Here is a 16,527-nt window from a genome sequence, read left to right on the forward strand (position 1 = left end):
CCAGAAACAAAACCCTTTTTTTAAGAAAAAAAAAATCTGAGATTGAGAGTATTGTTGTGGTGAAGATGGGCAGCAACCATGAACGCACCACGGGGTGCATTAATGTGCAACACCTGTGCGTGTAGAGCAACTGAAAACTCGTTTGTTCATTTGGCTACAGAGGGTGGTTGGCCTGTTGTTATCCTGTTCATTCCTGCATTGGTTTATTAACAATTCCAGAAGGTGAGTTTGACATCTTGTATTTAGGTTGACTCAATCTGTTATTTCTAAATTAATCTTTGCTAGTGAATCTTTTAGAATATTAGTAATGTGCTGTTTGTACACTTTCTGTTCATATTGGTTGAGTGATGAGCATTTGAGGTTATTAAATTCATAACTTGTTTTCTCTTAAGTTATCCTCTGTATAACAGACCACAAACACACACACAGGCGGATCAGTAACCCCACAACTGGGAATCTGTATCTTCGTTTTCTTTAACCAGAGCTGTACACCTCCTCCCACTTTGCTACTCTGATACAGCCAACTGTTAGAGGCAACAAACCCTCTCCATTATAAGTATTTGTACCAGGAATGTCCAACAGATGTGGAAGTGTGGGAAGAGTGTGAAATCGTGGAGCTCATTGCTGAAGGAATCCTTGTTTTGTAACCCTCTCAGATTGTAGATCAAGGGTTGTTCTCTAAGATACTTCGTGCAGCTCTTGAACCCTGGTAAATCTTGTCAACGACTATTTATCTTTCCTTGATAAGATGGGGAAGTCACCACAGAGAGTATCCAGCAGACACCCCTCCATCCCATACAGAGCATTAGATAACATTAAAAAGGTTAATGGATGTCAAACGCAAATGTAAGGATTTGAGAGCGTTTGACAGGAGCTCAATTATTGTGGCTGTTGACCGGGTCAGAACACCTCCAGGAGCGTTACTGGTCTGCAGTATCTGTCGAAGGAAGGATCCCTAAAGGACGTGGGGAGCAAAGACAGTGGACCCCGGGCACCACTTACTTGAGGAAAACATGGCACCATCATGGGAAGAAGGCAAATTTTAATAGACAATGCAGTGCTTTGAGAAATATTCTGATGGGGAACCTTGGGTCCTGCTGCAGAACACCTGCCAGACAACTGAGTAATCCCAGGGGGCACCACTTGTCAATGATGAGGACTTTGAAGGACTTGCTGCTAACATCTTGTTGCCAGAGAAAAGAGGCTTTTGCTGCCAAAATAAAAATGATACAATTATCAGTGGATAGTGTTCAAAACTATAGGGAAGAAGTCTCCAGGGAAGAGTTACTGGGCCGCGAACCCTTTAGAACTGACATCACCGAGCTTCAGATGGACATTTTGGATTAGTTGCACATTTGTTTTATGATGGAATGTTAAATGTCCAGATGGAACTGGCTCTAGTGTCGAGCTTTTCATCTACACCTCAGGCTGGGTTTAGGTGCACACCGTGTTTGCTGTGTCAGATGATTCTAAAGTCAGTTATGCTTATATAAACAAAGTTATTCTAAAAATGAAATATTCCATTGTTACCAATATTACCTTGTTTGTGTCCAAACAGAAAGAGCTTGACTTTTTGTGCCTCTTCACCTGAAACAATTATGAGCCGCCATAGTGGTGCATCTGAATGTTTGTGTTGGGAGGTGTCACAACATTTGGACTTCAACCAGAGGGATCCTGACTTAACAAATTTAGAAGCTTTGCTGCATTTTCCTATGCCAGCAGCAATAAAGATCTGTTCAAATATTAACCTGTTGAATAAAAGACGTGCAACACTGTCTCACTGTCACAGTCCACAGTGCCGCCACCACCATGAGCAACTTTGGACAGATCCTGAAGGAGATTGGGGAGTTTGGCTTATTCCAGAAACGACTAGTGGCCGTGCTGTGCATCCCCAGCATTTTTGTAGCCTTTGACGTGATCGGACAGGTGTTCATCGGCCTGAACTTCCCACACCACTGCAACACTGACTGGATCCTGGAGCGTGGACCTAACCTGACCCGGGAGAGGCAGAAAAATCTCACCCTGCCTGTAAACAAAGATGGTCAGTTTGAAAGCTGTAGGATGTTCACACCTGTGGATTGGGATCTGGAAACTATAGAAGATTATGGGATTAACAACACAATTGAATGTATCAATGGAACTGAATTCGAGGCGCCAAATGGTGCTTCCAGCATTGTGACAGAGGTAAGGACTGCTGTGCAGTGATTAGGGTTTTATTTTTAACATTGTTACATCTCTAGTAGTGTCTATTCACTTACTGAGATTATTGTGCCTTAACCTGAAATGTTTTGTGAAATGATACTGAAGTTCTTCCATGCTTTGATTTTACCCTCCTCCCTCTCATCAGTTCAACCTGGTGTGTGACAGCAGCAGTCTCATCGAAGCATCACAGTCGATCTACATGGCCGGACTCTTGGTCGGAGCTTTGCTGATGGGGCCGATGGCTGACAGGTATACGTTCTCTCTCCCCCCTTAAAGGCACATAACAATTAAAGATAGATACACATATAGAGACATTTCTCCTGCGGAGAAACACGCCTACAGACAGTCAGCCAGTTGTACATTCTATCACATTGATTTCATTACCATCAGGTACAGTTTAAAGTAAAGAAATAAACTTCGCCAAATGAATCATAATAATCACCACAAGGACTCCAAAGCCAATATGAAATGGGACCATGAGGCTCCCCAAAATCCACCAGCTGTCATACTCTTTTCCATCCTCCCAGTTTTGACAGGGCCTACCAACTTCAACAAGCCCCATTCTAGGTCCAAGCAAAGCCACAGCACCAGAAATAAAATGGCTCAAATCTTCCTTGTGCCAGCTGACTCTGGTTTACTCACAATTCTCATGTCTCACCTTTACATAAGGATTTGGCTCCCAGGGCTTTCTACCCTGGAACCTTATTGCTTTGAGGTGACAATGCTCACTGGACAACAGTGTTGCCCCAAAATATAATGCATATAGCCTAAAATTATATTTAATTACAAATTATTTATGGGTTTTAAAGTGTTTTGATGACAACTGCAGTGTTTTGATGACAACTGCAGCTAACTAATGACATTTTTAAAATCCAAACCTGTCTCACGTGCCGACTCTCTGTAGGTTTGGTCGACGCTTTGTGGTCCTGCTCTCAATCTTTGTGCTACTGGTGTTCAGTGTTGGAAATGCTTTCTCGCCCAACATATACGTGTATATGGTTCTGAAGTTCTCAAGTGGGATCTCCATATCTGGCATCATTGCAAATGCATTTGTCATAGGTATGTTTATTGAAATCTCCGTCTGGGTCTTAGATTTTCTGATCTACTTGTGTATTTAAAGCTCTCTGTATGGATTCATTCTTAAATGATCAACAATGATATAGTGGGGGAAAAAAGGCCATCTTTTCCTGAAGAATATGACATTAGCAACCATTTATATATAATAATATAATATGAATTTATCTTGGCTGTACTTTATTGAGGTTTACATCATTACTTTGCTGAGATGATTGTTAGTATGTTTTTATCTGAAGGTGGAGAATGGAGCGATTCCTCCAAGTTTGCAATGTGCACCATTCTCTGCCACTCATCTTTCCCTCTTGGACTCATGACATTGTCTGGCGTTGCCTATTTAATCCCTAACTGGAGGATCCTGCAACTGGTACTTTTCAGCCCTCTTATCCTGGTTCTGGGAATCTTTTACTGGTAATTCATTTCACAGTTTATAATTCTGGTATTGGTAAAACATTTTTCCTCATCTAAAATTCAGTGATGGTCGTTCTATGTGTTGATCAGGATTCTGCCAGAGTCAGCTCGCTGGCTCTTGACCCAGGGCAGGAAGAATAGGGCCATTCAGGAAATCCAGAAGGCAGCCAAGGTCAACGGTAGAACAATCTCACAAGAACTATTAGAGAAGGTAAACGGCATCAACACCACTTTGTTCACGAAGAAAGAAATAGATTTAAAGTATAAAAAGTGAACAAAAACTTCATTGTTTAGCTGGAGTCCGAGCATGAATCGAAAAAAAGGACCATGTTGGATATCTTCAGGATACGCTCCCTGAGAAACCGTACATTCATAATGAGCTTTGTCTGGTGGGTATACCTTTACATCAAAATCCTCAGTGACCTCTCTCTGAAGATGTCTCTCCTGGTGATAGGTTTGGAACAAGTCTGATGTATTATGGACTGAGTCTGAACGTGGGCAATTTTGGCTTGGACATCTACCTGACACAGTTAATCTTTGGCGCAGTGGAAATTCCCGCACGTCTCGGTTCTTTGCCCCTTCTCCGCTATTTGGGCCGGAAAATAGGCCAAGCGGTCGTCCTGTTTTTTGGGGGCTGTGCATGTTTGGCAATCCTTGTGATTCCAAAAGGTACTTAATTTAAAAATATTTCTCCAGAGCATTATGATAATCCTGTGCATTCACTGATTATGACTTACAGATTTATTAATGATATTCTTTGCATGAAGTTCAGGAGTCCTACTGAAATATCTTAGCCTGGAACATGTGCGAGAAATGTTTCCTTTTTGATCTTTCAGACCTTCCTGTGGTGGTAACAGTTATAGCTGTACTGGGGAAATTTGCAGCCACTTCAAGTTTCTCTACTGTCTATGTTTATACTGCAGAACTATATCCCACCACTCTGAGGTAAGGTACTGTGAGTATCAAGTAATGCTGTAATATAAGATCTCTGCTAAGTACACCATTTGTTCTGGCAGGCAAAATGGTGTTGGCTTAAATTCTATGTGTGCTCGCGTAGCGGGCATCCTGGCACCCTTGGTCAGGCTTCTTGAGGTCTACCACTACACCATCCCTATGCTGATATACGGTATCATCCCTGTCGGTGCTGGAGTTCTGTGCTTTTTCCTGCCAGAAACCCTCAATGCTGAACTTCAGGACCATGTGGAGCTCAGGTAAGTTCATAAAGCACTTCTTGTCCTTCTTTTTGATAAAGTAATTGGCACAGAGCAAAGCGGCATGCTGACATTATTTTGAATTCCAGAGAAACTGATACAAAGAATTCTGGAGAATATTCCAAACAATCCAAGGACAATTCTGAAGAATATTCTAAGGAATCTAAGGAGAGAAATGTTGAAAAATATGGATGTGTAACTGCTTTAGAAAAGAGTACTAAATTTTAAGTCCCCACTGAAATTATTTTCACGTGTTTGCAATAAGTAGCACTCTGCAGAACTATTAAATTCAAGCAGAATTAAATTTTTGCACTGTCACTGTCCAAGAGTTATGTCTATAGTGGGACCTTGATGAACTGTATATTTAATAAGAAAATGTATATATTTGTCATAATCTTTTCCGCTGATGTTATCTTTATCATGAAATAGCCAACATGTGTTGAATTGTTTGTTATAATTTATTATGAAGTATCTATAGATCAAAATAAAGTCATGTCTTGTAGAATGCTGAACATTTCAATAAAATACCAGGTCTCCCGAAATGGCGAGAACGTTTGGTTTGTTGTTGGAAGGAGTGGAGGACTGCATTGTATGTGGGTGAGAGGAAGTGCCTTAGCCCACCACCTCTGTTTAAGGATGGTTTTTCCAATTTGACATGGATGGCTTCCTTGATACCCCCTCTCAAACCAGTGATCTCCTCTGGCCAGTACCCGTACTTGGCTGTCCTCAAAGGAGTGCCAGATCTCCGTCCTCCACTCCTTCCAACAACAAACCAAACGTTCACACCATTTCAGGAGAACTGGTGACTCACCACCATGTGAGATGTCTGTGTAGATTCTCAGTCATCCAGGTCATCGTTATCCAAGGTAGTTTTCTCTGTCAACTGGACTGTGTTTCTTCTCTGTGAAGACCATTCGCCTTTTATCCAGAAGGCTTCTTCAGTTCTGAACGTGCTGGGGACAGAGCTTGAAAATATAGCCCCTGGGACCATTGCCATGTTAATGATCTGAGTGGTCACCTGAGAGTCGTTGGCAGGGTCATTGGTAGGGTCGTTCACCTAGTTTTGGTTGAGGCATCTTCCCTTTGTCTGCTGGCTCACACAGTGGTGAGTCACTGGGTTTCCTGGAATGGTGTGAGGGTTTGGTTTGTTGGTGGAAGGAGTGGAGGACTGCATTGTACATGGGTGATAGGATAGAAGGCGAAACGTCTTCACAGAGAAGAAACACAGTCCAGTTGACAGAGAAAACTACCTTGAACACCATGTGAGCCAGCAGACAAAGACGAGACACCTCAACTGAAACTAGGTGAACGACCATATTAACGACTCAGGTGACCACCCAGATCATTAACATGCTAACCGGGGTGCAATAATTGAAAAGATCCGTGCCGTCATTGTGTATATTGTGGCAGACAGTGTCAAAACTACTTTTTCCATATAAGAAAATAACTGGAGTAAAGAGAAAAATATGTTTTACTGAAGGCTGAAATGTCAACCAAAGGAAGAAGCCCGAGTCTTGTCTAGTGGGTATTAATTTACATCAAAAGCTCAGTAATGATGCTTCTTTTGCCATTGTAATAGGTTTGGAGTTTGGTGTAGGAAACCGGTGTGTTCTCCCACTATATTGCTCTGGAGAACATTCTGGCTCCCACACAACCACATCAGTAGTTACTCCCAAATTAAATTAGCATGCTTATGTTACAACACATTATTTTAAAAATCCAGTCTGTGGGCATTTGGTTTGTGAGTTTGTTCTGCATCTACAAAATTTCCCACCACCATTTCACCCCATCAAACCTATTAAAGATAATAAAAATATAATAAAATAAGAAATAAAATAGAATAAATTAAAAATAGAATATGAATATAAATATAAAACTATAAAAATGTTCCAGTTCTCCTGTTGGCCCTCCTCCCCCCCTGTGAGGAGTTGAACAGCCTGATGGCTCTGAGGATGAATGAGTTCCCCAGTCTGTTGGTCCTGTACTTGGGGAGGCGCAGCCTCTGGCTGATCAGGCTTCTCTGGCTGTGGATGACAGTGTGCAGAGGGTGGCGGACATTGTCCATGATGCTCCGCAGCTTGTCAATAGTTCTCCTCTCTGCCACTGTCGCCAAAGGTTTCAGCTTCATCCCCACCACCGAGCTGGACGGCCTGATCAGCTTCTCCAGCCTGGAGAGGTCTGCTTTTGTCACACTCCCCCCCCCCAGCACACCACAGTGTAGGACAGGACGCTGGCGACCACAGACTGGTAGAACATCCAGAGGAGTTTCCTGCAGATGTTGAAGGATCTGAGTCTCCTCAGGAAGTACATCCTGCTCGGGGTCTTCTTGTACAGCTGCCTCGTGTTGCTTGTCCAGTCCAGCCTGTTGTCCAGCCACAGCCCAAGATATTTGTAGGTCTGCACGCCCTCCACCTCCGTTCCTATCTGAACTGGTCTAGGTCTCGGTCGGTCCCTCCCAAAGTCAATGACCAGTTCTTTGGTTTTGGAGGTGTTGAGCTGCAGACCGTTGTTGTGGCACCAGGCAACAAAGTCCCTCACCAGGCACCGGTACTCCTCCTCTTGGTCGTCTCTGATACAGCCAACGATGGCTGTGTCATCAGCGAACTTCTGAATGTGACACATTTCAGAGTTGTAACAGAAGTCCGAGGTGTACAGAGTGAAGAGGATGGGGGACAGCACAGTCCCCTGTGGAGCACCGATGCTGCTGACCACAGTGTCAGACGTGATGTCCTTCATCCTGACGAACTGCGGCCTGTCAGTGAGGTAGCTGGAGATCCAAGCAACCAGGCAGGGGTCCACTCGCATCTGTAGAAGCTTGTCCTGTAGGACAAGGGTCTGGATCGTGTTGAAGGCACTCGAGAAATCCAAAAAGAGGATTCTCGCTGTGCCACTCCCCTTGTCCAGATGCGAGTGGACTCGGTGCAGCAGGTAGACGATGGCGTCCTCTACACCGACCTTGTCCCGGTAGGCGAACTGTAAGGAGTCCTCAGCGTGCTGCACCTGGGGCCTGAGGAGGTTGAGGAAGAGCCGCTCCAGAGTCTTCATCAGATGTGAGGTGAGTGCCACCGGCCGGAAGTCGTTCAGCTCACTCGGTCTGTTCTTCTTGGGGACAGGAATGATGCAGGACGTCTTCCATAAGGTGGGCACTTTCCCCAGCTCCAGGCTGAGGTTGAAGACTCGTTGTAGCGGCTCCCCGAGTTCAGCAGCGCAGGTCTTGAGGAGCCGGGGGCAGACTCTATCTGGTCCAGCTGCTTTTTGGGGCCGGAGCTTCCTCAGTTCTCCCCTCACCTGGTCAGCCGTGAAGCAGGGAGGATGTGGGGATGGTGAGAGCAGGGGGATGGGGGTGGTAGAAGGTGGAAGGGTGGGAGGAGGGAGGTCAGCAGAGGGAGGGGAGGTGGAGGAGGGAGGAGGGGAGGCGGGGTTGGGGGAAGTTGTGGTGGGTGGCTGGTTGGAGGGAGGGGGGGTAGAGGGGAGCTCGGCTGCTGAGGTGGGGGGCAGAGGATTGGAGTGGAGTGGGCTGACTGAACCTGTTGAAGAATTGGTTCAGGTTGTTTGCCCTCTCCACTCCTCCCCCTTCCGTGCTGGTCTTGGCTTTGTGACCAGTGATGGTCCTGACACCTTCCCAGACGTCCCACATGTTGTTATCAGCCAGCTTCTTCTCCACCTTCTTCCTGTAGGTGTTCTTCGCCTCCTTCAAGCAGCGTTTCACCTCCCTCTGCGCTTCTTTCATCTCCTCCCTGTCTTTATTTCTGAAGGCCTTTTTCTTCTTATTGAGGACATCCTTGACTTCCTGTGTTACCCATGGCTTATTGTTAGGATAACACTGTACAGTCTTGGTGGGGACAACCACATCTACACAGAAATTGAGGTAGTCTGTGAGACGGTCGGTCATCCCATCTATGTCCTCTTCATGTTCCCCCAGCAGTACATCCCAGTCCGTGATGTTGAAGCAGTCCTTCAGAGCCTCCTCTGCTGCAGGAGTCCATCTCCTGATGGAGCGTGTGGAGGCTGCCTGCCTTTGGACCAGTGGGGTGTACTGGGGCTGCACGTACACCAGGTTGTGGTCCGATTTGCCCAGTGGGGGGAGAGCGATGACTCTGTATGCCTCCTTGACGTTGGTGTACAGTAGGTCGATCGTCCTGTTGTTTCTTGTGGGGCAGTCAATAACCTGGTGGAGAGCAGCCAGTGTGGAGTCCAGGGTCACATGGTTGAAGTCTCCAGAGATGATCAGGAGGGCCTCAGGGTGCTTGGTCTGCAGCCGTGCAGCGACGCTATGGATCTTCTCACACGCAGTTGCTCCGTTGGCCGTGGGGGCGATGTACACACACAGGGCGATCACGTGACTGAACTCCCTGGGCAGGTAATATGGCCGCTAACAGTTCGAGATTTGGGCAACACAAAACCGCCTTCACAGAGACATGGCCAGGGTTACACCAACGGTTGTTGGTGTAGATGATTAGTCCCCCTCCTTTGCTCTTCCCGCATGCCTTTGTGTCCCTGTCCGCTCTCACCGCGGTGAATCCTCGCAGGTCCACGTTAGCGTCGGGTATGGTAGCGGTTAGCCACGTCTCTGTGAGAATAAACAAGCTGCACTCACGGTAAATCCGCTGGTTTCTCTGGGCTGCCAGCTCGCCTATCTTATTCGTTAAAGAGTTGACGTTGCCCATAATCACGGAGGGGAGCGATGGTTTGTGCCTCCGCCGGTTTTCTGTTCGCCGCGCCTGTACTTTAGCCCCGGCTTTGCAGCCTCTAGCGTCGCTGCAGCTCAGCTGGGACCCGGTGTCTCAGTCCGTGTTTATTTTTTGCGAGTTCCAGTAACTCCTCTCTGGAGTAAGTGAGAGGTCTGGTTCTTCTCTGTGCGGTCGATGTATCCATGGGATGCATAAAAAGTAACTTCGTGACGAAGTGAAATACTAAAGAACAAGCTAAAATGAGTAAAAAACACACACGGTGCTGTAGAGCGCGAGGAGTGGCTGCCGTCTGCTACAGCGCCATGTTAGCCCAATCTTCTTCTATTCCTAACCTCAACCTTTCCTAACCCTAACCCCAGCCTTGAAACTCAGACTGATCTGTGTCTTTGTCCACTAGTTATAAAAGTTTGTTAAACATTAACTTGCAGTATAGGTGAATTAACATACTGTGACTGTTCTGTTGTCTTGCTGTCTCGGTCTCTCGAATGTTTGTGTTGGGAGGTGTCACAACATTTGGACTTCAACCAGAGGGATCCTGACTTAACAAATTTGGACGCTTTGCTGCATTTTCTTATGCCAGCAGCAATAAAGATCTGTTCAAATATTAACCTGTTGAATAAAAGACGTGCAACACTGTCTCACTGTCACAGTCCACAGTGCCGCCACCACCATGAGCAACTTTGGACAGATCCTGAAGGAGATTGGGGAGTTTGGCTTATTCCAGAAACGGCTCGTGGCTTTGCTGTGCATCCCCAGCATTTTTGTAGCTTTTGATGTCATCAGTCAGGTGTTCATTGGCCTGAACTTCCCACATCACTGCAACACCGACTGGATCTTCTTGCGTAAACCTAACCTGACCCGGGAGAGGCAGAAAAATCTCACCCTGCCTGTAAACAAGGATGGACAGTTTGAAAGCTGTACAATGTTCACACCTGTGGATTGGGATCTGGAAACTATAGAAAATTATGGCAAAAAGAACACAACCGAATGTATGAATGGAACTGAATTCGAGGCTCCAAAAGGTGCATCTAGCCTTGTGACAGAAGTAAGGACTGCTGCTCAGTAATTAGTCTTATTGATATGTTTTAGTGGCTAATCAATTATGTCATAAAAACTGGAACCCTAGGATCACCTGTAGTTTGTACAAGCACCTCTATAGGAAATTTTGGTGCCTTAACCTGTAAAGGATTGTGAACTAATGCTGTCTGAGGTTCTTCTGTGTTTTATTGATTTTATCCTTCTTCCTCTCATCAGTTTAAACTGGTGTGTGAGAGCAGCAGTCTCATCGAATCATCACAGTCGGTCTATATGGCTGGACTCTTGGTCGGAGCTCTGCTGATGGGACCGATAGCCGACAGGTACATGATCCCTTTCACTCTTAAATTTATGTACAAACTTGAAGTAATTTTAAATTAACTTGGGACACTAGAATGTTGCAGTGAAGAAAAATATGAGTCAAAAGGCAAAGCTCTCAATTTACCGGTCAGTCTCCTGCAAAGCACACCTATGGTCATGAACTTAAGGTAGTAACCAAAAGGTCATGATTGGGAAATACAAGCTGGCAAAATGAATGCCCTCTATTGGGTGCCTGGGTGCTCCCTTAGACAGGGAATAAGAAGCTCGAGAGGAGCTTGAAGTAGAGCCGCTACTCCTTCGTAATGAGACAATTTAGCTGAGGTAGCTTGGTCATTTTTGCTGGATACCCCTGTGGATGCCTCCCTGGGGAAGTGTGCCAGGCATGTCCCACCGAGAGGAGGCCTCGCGAAGGACCCAGGACATGCTGGAGTGAATGTGTCTCTCAGCTGGCCTGGAAGCACCTCATAATTTCCCCAGAAGAGCTGGCGGATGTCTGGGCTTCTTGCTAGACTGCTGCCTCCGCGACCCAGCCCCGGATAAGGAGGATGAAGACGAGACCAACTCCGAGATTATAATGCATCTGATGTGAATGTTTTTGGACTCTGCGAGAAAACTATAAAGGCACCTGAAACATGCGCTCTGCAGAAAGAATGCCCAAGAACTGGAATTGAACCCGTCTGCTCTTGATTCAACTCGACTAAATGATGAAAATATGTTATTGATTTGAACCTGTCTAAAGCACCGACTCTTCATTCTGCAGATTTGGCCGACGCTTCGTGGTCTTGCTCTCAGTATCCCTCTTGCTGGTGTTCAGTGTTGGAAACGCTTTCTCTCCCAACATATACGTGTATATGGCTCTGAAGTTCTTAAGTGGCATCTCTACATCTGGCATTGTTGCAAGTGCATTTGTTATTGGTATGTTCACTAAAATATCTGTCTGGATTTGACTGATTAACAAAGACAGGAAACCCTCCTCGAGGAATGTGGCATTGACTTGTACAATATTTGTGATTGCCGTCTCGTTGGTGCTCAAATGGGTCTTAGACTGCAACTTAAAAGTAAAAAAACAGAGTGTAAACATATCTCTCTCTCTCTCTCTCTCTCTCTCTCTCTCTCTCTCTCTCTCTCTCTCTCTCTATATATATATATATATATATATATATATATCTTCCTCGCCCTCCTGGGCGGTGCCTCCTTCCTCCTTCAGACTCGGGTCCTCTACCAGAGGCCTGGGAGTCTGAGGGTTCTATATATATATCATTAGTTTTCAGAGATGGTTGTCTGTCTGGTTTATCTGAAGGTGGAGAATGGAGTGATTCCTCCAAGTTTGCTTTGTGCACCATTCTCTGCCACTCAACTTATGCTCTTGGACTCATGATATTGTCTGGCGTTGCCTATTTAATCCCTAACTGGAGGATCCTGCAACTGGTACTTTTCAGCCCTCTTATCCTGGTTCTGGGAATCTTTTACTGGTAATTCATTTCACAGTTTATAATTCTGGTATTGGTAAAACATTTTTCCTCATCTAAAAATCAGTGATGGTCGTTCTATGTGTTGATCAGGATTCTGCCAGAGTCAGCTCGCTGGCTCTTGACCCAGGGCAGGAAGAATAGGGCCATTCAGGAAATCCAGAAGGCAGCCAAGATGAACGGTAGAACTATCTCGCAAGAACTGTTGAAGAAAGTAAGCAGCATTGAAACCACTTTGTCTATAAAAAAGAAATACATTTGAAGTATTCAAAAAATGAACAAAGACTTCATTGTTTAGCTGGGGTCTGAGCGTGAATCGAAGAAAGGGATCATGCTGGATATCTTCAGGATACGTTCCCTGAGAAACCGTACATTCATAATGAGCTTTGTCTGGTGGGTATACCTTTACATCAGAATCCTCAGTGACCTCTCTCTGAAGATGCCTCTCCTGGTGATAGGTTTGGAACATGTCTGATGTATTATGGACTGAGTCTGAACGTGGGCAACTTTGGCTTGGACATCTATCTGACACAATTAATCTTTGGCGCAGTGGAAATTCCCGCGCGTCTCGGTTCTTTGCCCCTTCTCCAACGTTTTGGGAGGAGAAAAGGCCAAGCAGCAGTCCTACTCTTTGGGGGTGCAGCTTGTCTGGTGATAGTCGCAATTCCAAAAGGTACCTGATCGTAAAATATTTTCAGTCTGTAGTATTTTTTCTTTTGTTAGTCCCAAGCATGAGGAAATGTCACATTTGTTATAGTTATACATATAAACAAGTAAGAGTTTTTCCAAACACGTCTTATTCTGACTCATATGTTTCTTTTTGGCCATCAGACCTTCCTGTGGTAATAACAGTTATAGCTGTACTGGGGAAATTTTCAGCTACTACCAGTTTCACCACCATCTATGTTTATACTGCAGAACTGTATCCCACCATGCTGAGGTAAGGGAGGTAATACGTTATCATATAAGACTACTACTAAGTACACCATTTGTTCTGGCAGGCAAAATGGTGTTGGCTTAAATTCTATGTGTGGTCGCCTGGCGGGCATCCTGGCACCCCTAGTCAGGCTCCTTGAGGTCTACCACTACACCATCCCTATGTTGATATATGGTATCATCCCTGTTAGTGCTGGAGTTTTGTGTTTATTCCTCCCTGAAACCCTCAATACTGAACTTCAGGACCACGTGGAGCTCAGGTGAGTTGATAAATTAACTCCTTGAGAGTGTCCCAGAGCGAAGCTACATGCCAATGTATTTTATGATTTCCAGGGACTCCAAGAGGGAGAATTCTGAAGCACAAACATTCATCACTTCTTGATGAAAGAGTACTTGACTTAAATTCTAAAATAAATGCTTTTCACCTTTGAATGAAACAATTTTTCACTGCTATCCTTGTCAAGTCTAAGCATATTTTGTTTTGTACTTTTATTTTACAATTATTTCTATAATAGGGTGTTTATAACCTGGCTATTGAATAATAAATATATATTTACCATTTACCTTCTTTAATCTCATTCTTATGAGTAATCCCCTTGATTATGTGATTTTTATTTTTAAGATTAGTCCTATCCAAGGTAGTTTTCTCTGTCAACTGGACTGGGTTTCTTCTCTTGAAGACGTTTCGGCGAATGACCTGGATGACTGAGAATTTACACAGACAAGATTAGTCCTAGAAATTATCATTTATTAATGACAAATTATTTACATGGAAAGTCAATTCTTGCAGAATGCTTAACACTTCAGAGTAAACAATGGATCTACTGGATCTAATGCATAGATCACTAACTGGCGGACCCCGGTCCGAGTCCGGACCCAGAAGCAATCGTGTACGGACCCGGATCTAGAATCCATTAATTATTAGATGAATTTGACGTGACACTTCTATTTAACCGGGGCAGCTTTTCTAATGTTTACAACCAATGCCGTAAACACTAGGAAAGCTGCCCCGGAGGAAATTAACTGACCAATCACATAAGAGTTAAGCCATCCCACGTGATGCTACTCAGCCAATGAAGTCTCTGCATGTTCATCTCTGAACATGAAGCTACAGGGCAAGAACAATTCCATTTGTGAACTGATAACAGCTGTGTGCTCCTTTCAGAGGAAACTTGAGGTGTTCAGCAAAGACCTGCAAGGAGACTGTCCACTTCCCAGCACTGCAGGACCAGGTTCAGGGAAAGAGAGATGTGTCTTCTTTTGTTGACTTTGTTGATAAGCTGATTGTTAACTTCAGCAAACGTTTTGACAGCTTCTGCTTTGGACAGCAGCTTACCATCTTCATTCGGAACCCATTTCTCATCACAGATGTCAGGGGTACTCAAAGGAAGTCACACACCTCTTCAAGTGGGCAAATGCTGCACCTCTTCAAATGGAACTGGTTGATCTCCAGGCAGATGTTGCCCTGAGAGAACAGTTCAGAGGAACTGACCCTGACACTTTCTGGTTCCAGATAGTTTCTGCCTTGTACATCATGACCATGTTTGGCTCCACGTACAGTTGCGAGACAGCTTTCTCCACAATGAACATAATTAAGACAAAATATCGTTCCAGGCTTACCAATGAGCTCCTCCACATGTGCATGAGAATGGCCCTGACACCATTTAGGCCCAGATTTACAACCCTGCCAGGAAAAGCTGCAGCTCAGTTCTCTCACTGAGCAACACGAAGAAGGGGAGCGGAATATAAGCGGAAAGACAGAGAAACTCAAGTGTTTAATTGTTAGGATTTGTTAAGATTGTTGATGTAAAAGTGGTTAGGATTGTTGTTCAGTCAAGATTGAATTGAATTGAATTGAATTGAATCAGATTTATTGCCATTGTTCATGTAATACACAGTATTACACAAGCTAGGAATTTGTCTTGGTGTGACGCTGTGACATTCAACATAAAGAAGACAACACTTAGAATAAGATAAATAAAAATAAGACATATATACAGTATATACATAAATAGTAAGAAATAGTGCAGGTCAATGCAGGAGTAATGTGATGTATTGTTCGTGAGTCCGACTGGCTGCTGTACATGGTGCTTAAGTGATAAGTCACTTGGTGTTCAGCAGCCTGATGGCAGAGGGGAAGAAGCTGTTCATGTAGCGGGAGGTTTTGGTCCGAATGGACCGTAGTCTCCTGCCTGAGGGGAGGGGGGAAAACAGTCCGTGACCAGGGTGGGAAGGGTCGGCCGTGATCCGACCTGCACGCCTCCGGGTCCTGGAGATATACAGGTCCTGGATGGATGGAAGCCTGCAGCCGATCACCTTCTCGGCAGCGCGCACGACACGCTGCAGCCTTAGTCTGTCCCTGACGATGGCGCCAGCATACCACACGGTGATGGAGGAGGTGAGGATGGACTCCATGATGGCCGTATAAAACTGCGCCAACATCCTGGGAGGCAGTTTGAGCTTCCTCAGCTGCCGTAGGAAGAACATCCTTTGCTGGGCCTTCTTGATGGTTGGCTCCCACTTAAGGTCCCGGGTGATGGTGGTGCCCAGGAAGCGGAAGGAGTCCGCGATGGTGATGGGGGAGTCCATGAGGGCAAGGGGGGGCAAAGGGGCTGTGACTTTCCTGAAGTCAGAAGAGGAGGGGGGAAAGTACACAGCCCTGGGGTGATCCAGTGCTGATGGAGACAGAGTCCGAGACAGTCTTCCCCAGCCGCACGTACTGCCTCCGATCCGTCAGGAAGTGGGTGATCCACCTGCAGAGGGAGTCAGGCACACTAAGCTGGGACAGCTTGTCCTGTAGCAGAGCGGGGCGGATGGTGTTGAATGCAGAGCTGAAGTCCACGAACAGGATCCTCGCGTAGGTTCCCGGGGAGTCCAGATGCTGCAGGATGGAGTGAAGGGCCAGGTTGACCGCGTCGTCCACAGATCTGTTAGCTCTGTAGGCGAACTGCAGTGGATCCAGGAGGGGGGTGGTGATGGACTTGAGGTGTGGCAGGATCAGGCGCTCTAAGGACTTCATGACTACAGAGGTGAGCGCCACAGGTCTGTAGTCGTTAAGCCCAGTGATCCGTGGCTTCTTGGGGACAGGGACGATGGTTGAAGTTTTGAGGCAGGCTGGCACCTGGCACGACTCCAGGGAGGAGTTGAAGATGTCTGTGAAGACAGGAGTCAGCTCCT

The 16,527-nt window shown here is 45.5% G+C and overlaps 2 protein-coding genes across 6 annotated transcripts; both read left to right on the forward strand.

Moving 5' to 3' along the window:
* Nucleotides 1-105: 105 nt before the first annotated feature.
* On the forward strand, nucleotides 106-5,261 carry LOC101061725 (solute carrier family 22 member 13-like). Its single transcript, XM_003968002.3, has 11 exons — nucleotides 106-222; nucleotides 1,790-2,184; nucleotides 2,348-2,451; nucleotides 3,107-3,261; nucleotides 3,516-3,687; nucleotides 3,778-3,898; nucleotides 3,982-4,076; nucleotides 4,142-4,356; nucleotides 4,524-4,632; nucleotides 4,704-4,898; nucleotides 4,988-5,261. The coding sequence occupies exons 2-11, from the start codon at nucleotides 1,810-1,812 to the stop codon at nucleotides 5,124-5,126; spliced, it is 1,680 nt and encodes a 559-aa protein (XP_003968051.3). The 5' UTR covers nucleotides 106-222; nucleotides 1,790-1,809; the 3' UTR covers nucleotides 5,127-5,261.
* Nucleotides 5,262-9,218: 3,957 nt separating this feature from the next.
* LOC101067890 (solute carrier family 22 member 13-like) lies at nucleotides 9,219-13,913 on the forward strand. Of its 5 annotated transcripts, none has more exons than XM_029842567.1 (11): nucleotides 9,219-9,258; nucleotides 10,240-10,634; nucleotides 10,844-10,947; nucleotides 11,706-11,860; nucleotides 12,246-12,417; nucleotides 12,508-12,628; nucleotides 12,713-12,807; nucleotides 12,873-13,087; nucleotides 13,246-13,354; nucleotides 13,416-13,610; nucleotides 13,684-13,913. In XM_029842567.1, the coding sequence occupies exons 2-11, from the start codon at nucleotides 10,260-10,262 to the stop codon at nucleotides 13,730-13,732; spliced, it is 1,590 nt and encodes a 529-aa protein (XP_029698427.1). In that variant the 5' UTR covers nucleotides 9,219-9,258; nucleotides 10,240-10,259; the 3' UTR covers nucleotides 13,733-13,913. The 5 variants fall into 5 exon arrangements, with proteins under 5 accessions (XP_029698427.1, XP_029698426.1, XP_029698425.1 ...); XM_029842566.1 differs by lacking the exon at nucleotides 9,219-9,258 and adding an exon at nucleotides 9,298-9,496; XM_029842565.1 differs by lacking the exon at nucleotides 9,219-9,258 and adding an exon at nucleotides 9,308-9,444.
* Nucleotides 13,914-16,527: the final 2,614 nt, after the last annotated feature.

This window comes from Takifugu rubripes, chromosome 10 (genome assembly GCF_901000725.2).
Source record: "Takifugu rubripes chromosome 10, fTakRub1.2, whole genome shotgun sequence".
NCBI classification, from domain to species: domain Eukaryota; kingdom Metazoa; phylum Chordata; class Actinopteri; order Tetraodontiformes; family Tetraodontidae; genus Takifugu; species Takifugu rubripes.